Here is a 12098-nt window from a genome sequence, read left to right on the forward strand (position 1 = left end):
TCTAAGAACAAGAATAGACTGTCGAGTTTCAGATGAAAGTTCTCTTTTTCTGGCCATTTTGAGCGTTTAATTGACCCCACAAATGTGATGCTCCAGAAACTCAATCTGCTCAAAGGAAGGTCAGTTTTGTAGCTTCTGTAACGAGCTAAAGTGTTTTCAGATGTGTGAACATGATTGCACAAGGGTTTTCTAATCATCAATTAGCCTTCTGAGCCAATGAGCAAACACATTGTACCATTAGAACACGAGTGATAGTTGCTGGAAATGGGCCTCTATACACCTATGTAGATATTGCACCAAAAACCAGATATTTGCAGCTGGAATAGTCATTTACCACATTAGCAATGTATAGAGTGTATTTCTTTAAAGTTAAGACTAGTTTAAAGTTATCTTCATTGAAAATAAGGACATGTCAATGTGACCCCAAACTTTTGAACGGTAGTGTATATGTCTCCGTTATCCATACACTACCGTTCAAAAGTTTGGGGTCACATTGAAATGTCCTTATTTTTGAAGGAAAAACACTGTACTTTTCAATGAAGATAACTTTAAACTAGTCTTAACTTTAAAGAAATACACTCTATACATAGCTAATTTGGTAAATGACTATTCTAGCTGCAAATGTCTGGTTTTTGGTGCAATATCTACATAGGTGTATAGAGGCCCATTTCCAGCAACTACCACTCCAGTGTTCTAATGGTACAATGTGTTTGCTCATTGGCTCAGAAGGCTAATTGATGATTAGAAAACCCTTGTGCAATCATGTTCACACATCTGAAAACAGTTTAACTCGTTACAGAAGCTACAAAACTGACCTTCCTTTGAGCAGATTGAGTTTCTGGAGCATCACATTTGTGGGGTCAATTAAACGCTCAAAATGGCCAGAAAAAGAGAACTTTCATCTGAAACTCGACAGTCTATTCTTGTTCTTAGAAATGAAGGCTATTCCACAAAATTGTTTGGGTGATCCCAAACTTTTGAACGGTAGTGTAATTTTTATCTATAACCCATAAAGCAGGCAGGCACGGAGCTATTTCTCAGCGTGTGTTTATTCCAGCCGGCACGTTAATACACTGACACACAACATCCAGATTCCCATTATGAATTGCTTCAAAACTACGGCAAGTTGTAATATCCAAAATTTCCAGCCGGACAAACAATATTGGGGGCGTGCCTTAAAGGCACTGCCTTTAACGTCGTCTCTCACCTGAAAAGGAGACTATTATATATCTCTCCGTTATCCATACGTTTATCTATAACCCATAACACGGTGGCCGAATGGATATAGTCCCTCATGAACGGTCAGAGAAGCACAAGGGGGCGGCAACGCAGTATTATGGGCCACCTTGCAAGCAACAATCCGTTCTCATTTGCGGATGTTTTCAACAAATCCGTGAATGATATGTTCCCGGATTCAGAGATCGCTCGCCAGTACTCAAATGGCAGAACGAAAGCTACACAAATAGTGAAAGGTAAGTGTTTTTTTTTTTTTTAAGTAAGCAGCAAGTACAGTACAGTTAGTAGAACAACTGTGTTTTCATTACTGTTTACTGTACTATATACACTACCGTTCAAAAGTTTGGGGTCACATTGAAATGTCCTCTTTTTCAATGAAGATAACTTTAAACTAGTCTTAACTTTAAAGAAATACACTCTATACATTGCTAATGTGGTAAATGACTATTGTAGCTGCAAATGTCTGGTTTTTGGTGCAATATCTACATAGATGTATAGAGGCCCATTTCCAGCAACTATCTTTCCAGTGTTCTAATGGTACAATGTGTTTGCTCATTGGCTCAGAAGGCTAATGGATGATTAGAAAACCCTTGTGCAATCATGTTCACACATCTGAAAACAGTTTAACTCGTTACAGAAGCTACAAAACTGACCTTCCTTTGAGCAGATTGAGTTTCTGGAGCATCACATTTGTGGGGTCAATTAAACGCTCAAAATGGCCAGAAAAAGAGAACTTTCATCTGAAAATTGACAGTCTATTCTTGTTCTTAGAAATGAAGGCTATTTTACAAAATTGTTTGGGTGACCCCAAACTTTTGAACGGTAGTGTATATACATATAAGAAATACTTTAATTTCAGTAAATTCTAGCTATAAATATACTCCCCCCCTTAACCCCGCCCCCCGGCCCCGCCCACCCCACACACCCTCAATCTCCCGAATTCGGAGGTCTCAAGATTGGCAAGTATGCGGGGAATGGTTGTCTATGTTAGAAGTAATTGAAAATGTTGACCGTTTCAAAGTTGACTTCTATGTAAATCACCATAACCGAATGTCCTACATGTTGATTCTACGATTCCATGCACTAAATTAGTCTGGTTTCTCAAAGAGTTAGTTTTTTATTTTTATTTTCACACATACATCCTACGTCCCACTGTCCATGCATTCTCTCTATTAGTCATAAGTCGTGTGTCCTTTTAGCACGGATTAATGTATTGCTTTTCCAGTTGACCTATGACGTCAAACCAAAACATGTAATCATCTCAGACATGGACGAGTCCATAGCCCAGTTCTTGTTCGTACCTGATGTCCGCTGTAATATTGGTACAGATTAGAAATATTATGTCTCTAATGGATTTGCTGATGTTAAATGGCAGACGGCATCAACAAATGATCCTAGATTGCACCACGAACATGACACTATTACCAAGAAGGTCCTCCCGGAGTTGCTTGTTGTGTATCCGAAGCAAAGACTGGTGGGAGAGTGTTGTTTCGGAGGAATTTTTGGATGGAAAATTGAAAGAAAAACTTTCCAATATCCAGAAGTTAATACAATAAGTTCTGTGGATCGACGGAAATAGTTTTAAGTACGAAGGAATAGACTGTTTGTGCCCCGATACTGCTTCAGATGAGGGTTGCTATTGTTCTGTACGAGCTAGCCAGTTGTGCGTAATACAGAGTTATTCCTAATCAGTTTGAAGTGCACACATGCAGCGTGAAGAGGTATATGCCATTTCCTTAGCCTTGTAATATACCTACTTCATTATTTTCCATCTCACTTGCATTTGTTCTCGAGTCTGAATGAAGCCGAAGTTCTCCATTTCCTTAGCTACCTTTTTAAACAATTTGTCAAGCAAATATACAGAATCATCTTCATTCCAGTGGTTGACAACATTTTTGAATGAATGGGATATGCTTCCGGGTTGTATTCCCCACGTTGAGACTGGCACATGCACGATACGAAGGGTCCCCGCCAGCAGCACACACCCACTCGAGAGAACTGGTTTTCAATCGCATCGTATAGGTGTGTTAGTTCAATTTTATAAAAGCCAAACACAATTAGATGAAGGTGTTTCCATTGGTTGTAGAACGCTTATTGTGAGTCGAATTATTGGATAAATCAGACTACTTTAGTGCATGGAAACATAGTCAATGTGACCTGTTTTTAATGTTTATGTACACTGAAGAAAAATATAAACATAACACTTTTGTTTTTGCTTCCATTTTACATGAGTTGAACTCAACATCTAAAACTTTTACTATCTACACAAAATACCTATTCCTCTTAAATATTGTTCACAATTCTGTGTTACTTAGCACTTCTTATTTGCCAAGATAATGCATCCAACCTCACAGGTGTGGCATATCAAGACGTTGAATAAACAGCATGATTATTGCACAGGTGCGCCTTAGGCTGCCCACGATAAAATGTCACTCTGAAATGTGCAGTTTTATCACACAGCACAATGCCACAAATATCGCAAGTTTTGAGGGAGCGTGCAGTTGGCATGCTGACTGCAGGAATGTCCACCAGAGCTGTAGCCCGTGAATTGAATGTTAATTTATCTACCATAAGCCGTCTCCAAAGGCTTTTAAGAGAATTTGGCAGTACATCCAACCGGCCTCACAACCGCAGACTACGTGTAACCACACCAGCCCAAGACCTCCACATCTAGCATGTGCTCCTCCATGATCGTCTGAGATCAGCCACCCGGACAGCTGCTGTAACAATTGGTTTGCATAACCAAATAATTTCTGCTCAACTGTCAGAAACCGTCTCAGGGAAGCTCATCTGCATGCTCGTCTTCCTCATCGGGGTCCCCACCTGACTGCAGTTTGTTGTCGTAACTGATTTGAGTGGACAAATGCTCACATTCGATGGTGTCTGGCACGTTGAAGAGGTGTTTTGTTCCCGAATGAATCCCGGTTTTCACTGTTCAGGGCAGATGACAGACGTTTGGGAGAGTAGTTTGCTAATGTCAATGTTGGGGTTATGATACGGGCAGGCGTCGGTTATGGACAACGAATGCAAGTGCATTATATTTATGGCATTTTGATACCGTGACGAGATCCTGAGGCCCATTGTTCTGCCATTCACCCCGAGACCATCACCTCATGTTGCAGCTTGACAATGCACGGCCCCATGTTGCAAGACTACACAATTCCTGGAAGCTAAAAACATCCCAGTTCTTGCATGGCCAACACACTCACCGGACATGACACCCTTTAAGCATGTTTGGGATGCTGTGGATCTGCATATACAACGTGTTCCAGTTCCTGACAATATCCAGCAACTTTGCACAGCCATTGAAAAGGAGTGGACCAACAACCTGATCAACTCTATGCGAAGGAGATGTGTTGCAGTGCGTGAGGCAAAGGGTGGTCACACCAGATACAAACTGCTTTTCTGATCTCCCCCTAAACCCCAATAAAGAAAAACTGCACATTTCCGAGTGTTATTATATTATGGGTAGCCTAAGGCACAACTGTGCAATAATGCTGTTTAATCAGCATCTTGACATGCCACACCTCTGAGGTGGGATGGATTATCTTGGCAAAGAAGAAATGCTCACTAACACAGATTTAGACAGATTTGTGAACAGTATTTGAGAGGAATAGGTATTTTGTGTATATAGCAAAAGTGTTGTGTTTATGTTTTTGTTCAGTATAAATACTGCTCCTTGCAATAATTAATTCGGGGCAACCTTTAGCCACAGTGCCTGCTCACGCTTTCCATTAAAATCAGTGTTTTCAACTTAAACTTACCTTTTTTTTTACTACTTTTGGCATACTACGGTTCTCTGAGGGAATTTGACGTTTCAACGTTTCCATACAGGTCGAAAAATCACAATCAAGAAAGGCTTGACTGACACAAAAACCATGGAGAGGGAAACCATCTCCTTTGAAGTTGAACTGTCACATCCCAGCGTGCCCAGCACCTGGTGGAGAAATGGAATCCAGCTTAAGCCATCAAATCACTTTCGAATGAGCGCCAAGGGACAAGTCCACAGCCTGACTATTTCAAACCTCTCAGTGGAAGACACTGCCACCTTCATGTTCTGCGTGGATAATCTGAGGACATCAGCAAAGCTTGTCGTCAAGGGTAAGTCATTTCAAGATTTACCTCATCAATATATTTTTTCTCAAATTTACAATGAAACTCTAAATTAAGTTTACTGTTGTATGTTTGCACTTACAAAATAATTAATTAATAATCCATCTATGCACATGACATTTTGTGAACGTTGGATGGCTAAAAGGTACATTGGCCTCAAAGTGATTTTAAAGATACAGTACATTAATATTTTAACTAAAAGAGGCCTTTATTAATTGATGTATTTGAAATGATATTGGGATGAAGAACTTCATTAAAATTAACTCTGAAGTTATATCACTATCCAAGTGTGTCTATAGAAATGGAAGTAGTCATGACTATGACTATTGAAGTAATAAATCACACATAATCATCTTTTGTCAAAACATAATAAAAAGTTGGGTTTTGGGGTGAAATTTCAGGACAAACTTAAAATACCTTTGCCAGGTGAACTCAATTTGACCTTTCCTAAACATTTTAGTGCACATACCTGTTCAATGTTTCAGTATATTGTCCAAAGGACATCATTCACAATAGATGTATGGACCATGAATGGATCAATACATGTTTTAATTACAATTGGCATTAAACAGTCTTCTACATCGTGATGTTCACATTTTGACGACATGTGAGATATAGCCATGTCCACACAATTACAAATATTTTAAGAACACATCATTTTCTATTTAATACGATCATTCAAAAACAGGTTTTTGTCCTAAACAAACTACTGTACTGTACTGTACAGTACAACTCCTCTCTGGGGGGGGGGGGATGCAAAACAAACAATAACAGTGAAATACTTTTTCATAACATGGTCACTACTGCCTAGTTTCTCTTGTTATATTCTTATTTTACTGTTATATTTTTATTCTCATTGTTGCTTTTTATTTTTATTCTATTGTAATATTTTTCTATTTTGTTTCCATTTATACCCCCATTATTTACTTTTTACAATTTTGTACACTGCTGCTGGAATTTAAATTTTCCTGAGGGAACTCTCCTGAAGGAATCAATAAAGTACTATCTATTTATCTATCTATCTATCTATCTATCTATCTATCTATCTATCTATCTATCTATCTATCTATCTATCTATCTATCTATCTATCTATCTATCTATCTATCTATCTATCTATCTATCTAAACTCTAGCCGGAGTGGATATTTAAAAAAAAACACTAGCTTCAGTGTTTGTATGTGGAAGGGTAAAACAGAGCTTTTTGGTTTGTGTAATCACAAATGTGCAGCATTATTTTGTGTTTTTCCAACCTTATTTAACAACAGAATATGACGTTATTAACTTAGATTAGTACACTATGATAATTACAGGTGTTTGTTTCATTTTGTGCAGCAGTAGACACAACAGAAGCACAAACATTTAAAAAAAAACTGTCAAAGTTTTCTGGGCTCTGTGTAAGTGTGGTCTGATTTGAAACAGAATGCAAATATTGTTGTGAATTTATTATGATACAGTTGTTAACAGGAGTTGAAGTCACAGTCGGACATTAAACTTTTCTCCACAAAACTGAAAAAGTGGCTTAAGGAAAATCAGAAGTGTGAGCACTAGAACTGGATGTAGTATGGACAAATGGGGCCAATTATTTTCAATTTGTTTTTATTTGTAAACTTGTCTTAATCCTTTTGTATGTGTTTTACACTTCTCTCATCTTTTTTTAAAAACCTAACCAGGGACAAGGGTTGCAAATTAGCCTGTGGCTATAAGTCTTATGTACTTTGACATCGGTTACCTATGGGTAGCAATGTTTAATTGTACTGTCCCTGTCAAAAAAATACATGAATGAATAAAAACACCATAGAATAAAAAAGGAACCGGTGTTAAAGGGCAGCCCTGGCAGAGTCCGACCCTCACTGGAAATGGGTTGAATTACTGCCGGCAATGCGGACTATGCTTTGATACTGATCATACAGGGAGCGGACCATCACGTATAGGCGGTCCAATACCCCATACTCTCTGAGCACTCTCCACAGTTCTTCCCTGCGGGACATGGTCGAATGCCTTCTCCAAGTCCACAAAACATGGACAAACTCCCACACACCCTCTAGGATCCTGCCGACATTATAGAGTTGGTCCACAGTTCCACGACCATGCAGGACGAAAACCACACTGTACCTCCTGAATCCGAGGGTTCGACTATCCGGCATAGCCTCCTCTCCAGTACACCTGAATAGACCTTACCAAGAAAGCTGAGGAGTGTGATCCCACGGCAGTTGGAAGACACCCTCCGGTTCCCCTTCTATCCGGACGGATGGAAGATCTCAATGATTTAGTTACTTTACACTGTGTTCCTGTTAATGATGTACGTTATTTCAAATAACTAAAGTATCAATATTTTGATTTAGGCATCAATATTAGAGCATACATATATGGTATCAACTGTATCAATATATCAGCATAGAACCGCATATTATGAGTCAAAAAATGTTGGTCTGTCCGTGTGGTCAACGTTATTTAATTTTCTCACTATAGCAATAGTTAAATGTAAATTAAAAGTAATGAATGAGCACACACTGCATAATTTAAAATATATAAATGGTGGGGGTAAATAAATAGGTCTCGATAACTTATATTGGCCACAAAAGTGGTCCACACAGAGCGTATCAAATGACAGACGACGGGGGCGTGATAACAGAATGGAGTGGCACTTTGGCCCGGCTACTGTTGCCTTTATCCCGGCTCACGGTCCCAACACAAAATAGCCTCGCATGACCCGATGTAAAACAGAAGCTTTGCTCAGTCTTCTCTGTCAGCTGTTAGTTTAACCTCGTGCTGTAAAAACAATCAGCTCACTGCCAAGTCACTCAGTATTCATTCTTGTGAGCTCGGGATTCAGAATTTCATCCAGATGATGATGTCACCAAAGTCAAGAATGCATAACTTAACTGAATAGATATATTTTGGTCAGCAGGGAATGGTCCCAGTGTGCTAATTGATAATGCTGATTAAAAAGCAGTTGTTTTAATTTATTTTTTGCTGTTCCTTGCTTTGGTAAAAATGGTAACTCTTCTGCTAAGGCTGGCGTGAAGACATGCCACTGCAGACACAACAAAAAATATACAATTGTGTGTTTATATGTACAAAACCCAAAACCAGTGAAGTTGGCACATTGTGTAAATCGTAAATAAAAACAGAATACAATGATTTGCAAATCCTTTTCAACCTATATTCAGTTGAATAGACTGCAAAGACAAGATACTTAAAGGCCTACTGAACTTATTTTTTTAAATTTAAACGGGGATAGCAGATCCATTCTATGTGTCATACTTGATCATTTCTCGATATTGCCATATTTTTGCTGAAAGGATTTAGTAGAGAACATTGACGATAAAGTTCGCAACTTTTGGTCGCTGATAAAAAAAGCCTTGCCTGTACCTGAGCGAGGATGAAAGATTCGTGGATGAGGATCGTGAGAGTGAAGGACTAGAGTGCAGTGCAGGACGTATCTTTTTTCGCTCTGACCGTAACTTAGGTAAAAGGGCTCATTGGATTCCACACTTTCTCCTTTTTCTATTGTGGATCACGAATTTGTATTTTAAAACCACCTCGGATACTATATCCTCTTGAAAATGAGAGTCGAGAACGCGAAATGGACATTCACAGTGACTTTTATCCCCACGACAATACATCGGGGAAGCTCTTTAGCTACGGAACTAACGTGATAGCATCGTGCTTAAATGCAGATAGAAACAAAAGAAATAAGCCCCTGACTGGAAGGATAGACAGAAGATCAACAATACTACTATCAGGGGACACCGAACCAAACACTGGACCTGTAACCACACGGTTAATGCTGTGCCGCCTGTCGAAGCCTAGCAATGCTGTTGCTAATGACGCCATTGAAGCTAACTTAGCTACGGGACCTCGTCAGAGCTATGATAAAAACATTAGCGCTCCAGCCACGCAAGCCCTCATCTGCTCATCAACACCCGTGCTCACCTGCGTTCCAGCGATCGACGGCGCGACGAAGGACTTCACCCGATCATCGATGCGGTCGGCGGCTAGCGTCGGATAGCGCGTCTGCTATCCAACTCAAAGTCCTCCTGGTTGTGTTGCTGCAGCCATCCGCTAATACACCGATCCCACCTACAGCTTTCTTCTTTGCAGTCTCCATTGCTCATTAAACAAATTGCAAAAGATTCACCAACACAGATGTCCAGAATACTGTGGAATTTTGCGATGAAAACAGAGCTGTTTGTATTGAGATACAATGTGTCCCAATACTTCCGGTTCAACCATTGACGTCACGCGCAAACGTCATCATACATAGACGTTTTCAAGCGGAAATTTCCTGGGAAATTTAAAATTGCACTTTATAAGTTAACCCGGCCGTATTGGCATGTGTTGCAATGTTAAGATTTCATCATTGATATATAAACTATCAGACTGCGTGGTCGGTAGTAGTGGGTTTCAGTAGGCTTTTCACATTCGAACTGGTAAACGTTGTTATTTTTTGCAAATATTAGCTCATTTGGAATTGGAACATTTGTATGCGTTTTTGAATTTGTGGAGAACAAAAAAAGTCAATTATTTTCATTTGCCTCACTTTACCTGTCTTTTCCCTGCCAGAGCATCCAGTGACAATTTTAAGAAAACTAGAGGACCAGAAATTCCCTGCGGCAGCAACACTCTCCATCGAGTGTGAGCTTTCAAGGCACAATGTGGACGTGAAATGGATGAAGGCAAGTCCATACTTCTACACAAGGAGTGTAAATAATTATTAAATGATGTATCCATTTGTAGTCCTCGATCAAACTTCATTGATTAACTCAAGTTGTCCCTTCTGGTGGACATTTATCAACATAAAATCATGCTTGCAAAGGTAATAGCCTAATCTATTGCAGGTTATCAAACTGTGGCACAGTGGGGAGGCTCACTGTGCCCCACAAATACTATATAATGCACCTGGGGTCTGCCCTTCTCGTTACAAAAAAATATTTTCTGAAGCATATTTTGTGAAGGTCTCTTTTCACACTGGAATTTGATTTATTTTGGGTTGGGCATATTGACAAGTATCATATTTTCCGGAATATAGGGCGCACCAGATTTTAAAGCGCACTGCCGACGAATGGTCTATTTTCGATCTTTTTTTCATATATAAGGCGCACCGGATTATAGAGCGCATTAAAGGTGTCATATTATTATAATGTTTTTTTCTAAATTGAAAACTCTTCCTTGTGTTCTACATAACATGTAATGTAAGATGGAGTTAACTGTTTTAATGACATTCAGACTTTACTTAAATCAATAACGGAGCAGCAATTCCTCATCCAGAAAAAACAACAAGTATATGTCCCGTGAAAATTCGTCCGAACGGAACTCTCTAATAACTAAAGTTGCTTGAGTGAATAATGTAAACTCACTACACCGGTATGTTTTAGTGCTTTCATGGCGAGTTTACTGACAGATATAAGTAATAATTTTACACTGCTTTATATTAGAAATGGCAACAGCTTAGGATGAATGTCACATAACAAGAAGATAGAGAAAAAGAAGAAGCTTATCGACTACGGTGTCGCCATGGACTACAGAGGCGGACAAGCGCAATTTTTCAGGATTTATGTACATCCCAAATACCGATCAGCAGGTACCAGAAAGTAAGAAATGTTGCTTTTACATAATATTGCAAACAAAATGCCAGATAATATGTCTTACCTTATACACACACCATAATAATACTGGTATGTTTAATGCGCCGACAATCCATCAAGCGGTGCGGTTTCATAGCTTACCAAATTCGTACTAAAACATTTTGATAGATTTTTGAGCGCCGTGTGTAATGTTCTATATTTTCAATGGAACGTATACAATGTTGGTGTTGTTTACTTGACTAATATTGCCATCATAGTGCAGTCTACACATAGCTCTTATGTTTTACTGCCATCTGCTGGTCACACTTATCATTACACCATGTCGGTAAACAAAACCAGAATTATTCCGTACATTAGGCATACCGAGTTATAAGGCGCACTGTCGAGTTTTGAGGAAAAAACAGGATTTCAAGTGCGCCTTATAGTCCGGAAAATACGGTAACTGAAGTGACTGCAGGGTATGTTCTTCATTCTTCCTCAAGTTTTTGCGTCTCCCCTGAAGTCCTCTGGCACCTCCTACTGGCAGCCTACCTCACACTTAGAAAACCTCTACTCTATTGTGTTGGTATAAATATTTTGCAGTGTCAATAATATAAGGTTCATATCAAGTTACTTTTTTAGCATGTTTAATACGAATTAAATGCAAACCATTTGTCACGAGTGTGGAGATAGCTTTAATGATGTGACCCCAAGATGCAGCAGGACGACAGGCAAAATAATATGATTTAATAAACAAAAGAAACACACTCACGAGGGAGTGAGAGATCGGAAAACAAGAAGGCGAGTGCAAAAAAAGAAGCACAAGACACAGAACTTCTCGTACTGATCAAACAGCAACAAAAGGCAAAACAGAGCATTCGCACAGCAGAGGATTAGGCATAACAAATGACAATGATCTGGAATAGGAGACTGAATGGCAACCGGGCAAAGGTGTGTCTCGGTTGTGGAAGCCTGTGCACGGCACGAGGATGTGAAACTTACAAAATAAAAGCACAGGACCCAAACTACCAAACACAGGGAAAAAGCAAATGCAAGTCCAAAACAGCTACAAGGAGGTAACGCCGTTCCTCGACTTACAATTTGCAGCCCACATTCGTGGTTCAGCAAAACACTTTGGCTTTTGGCAAAACGGTTTTCCTTGATAGGTCATTGACTAAATGC

The 12098-nt window shown here is 39.4% G+C and overlaps 1 protein-coding gene across 1 annotated transcript in view; it reads left to right on the plus strand.

The window, feature by feature from the left end:
* Positions 1-12098, plus strand: part of LOC133663730 (obscurin-like protein 1) — a 102340-nt gene that overhangs the window by 72353 nt on the left and 17889 nt on the right. Inside the window, exons 15-16 of the mRNA XM_062068421.1 lie at positions 5071-5337; positions 9916-10028. Coding sequence (XP_061924405.1) covers positions 5071-5337; positions 9916-10028 — 380 coding nt within the window. The remainder of the gene's footprint in view (positions 1-5070; positions 5338-9915; positions 10029-12098) is intronic.

This window comes from Entelurus aequoreus, linkage group LG13 (genome assembly GCF_033978785.1).
Source record: "Entelurus aequoreus isolate RoL-2023_Sb linkage group LG13, RoL_Eaeq_v1.1, whole genome shotgun sequence".
Classification (NCBI taxonomy): Eukaryota; Metazoa; Chordata; class Actinopteri; order Syngnathiformes; family Syngnathidae; genus Entelurus; species Entelurus aequoreus.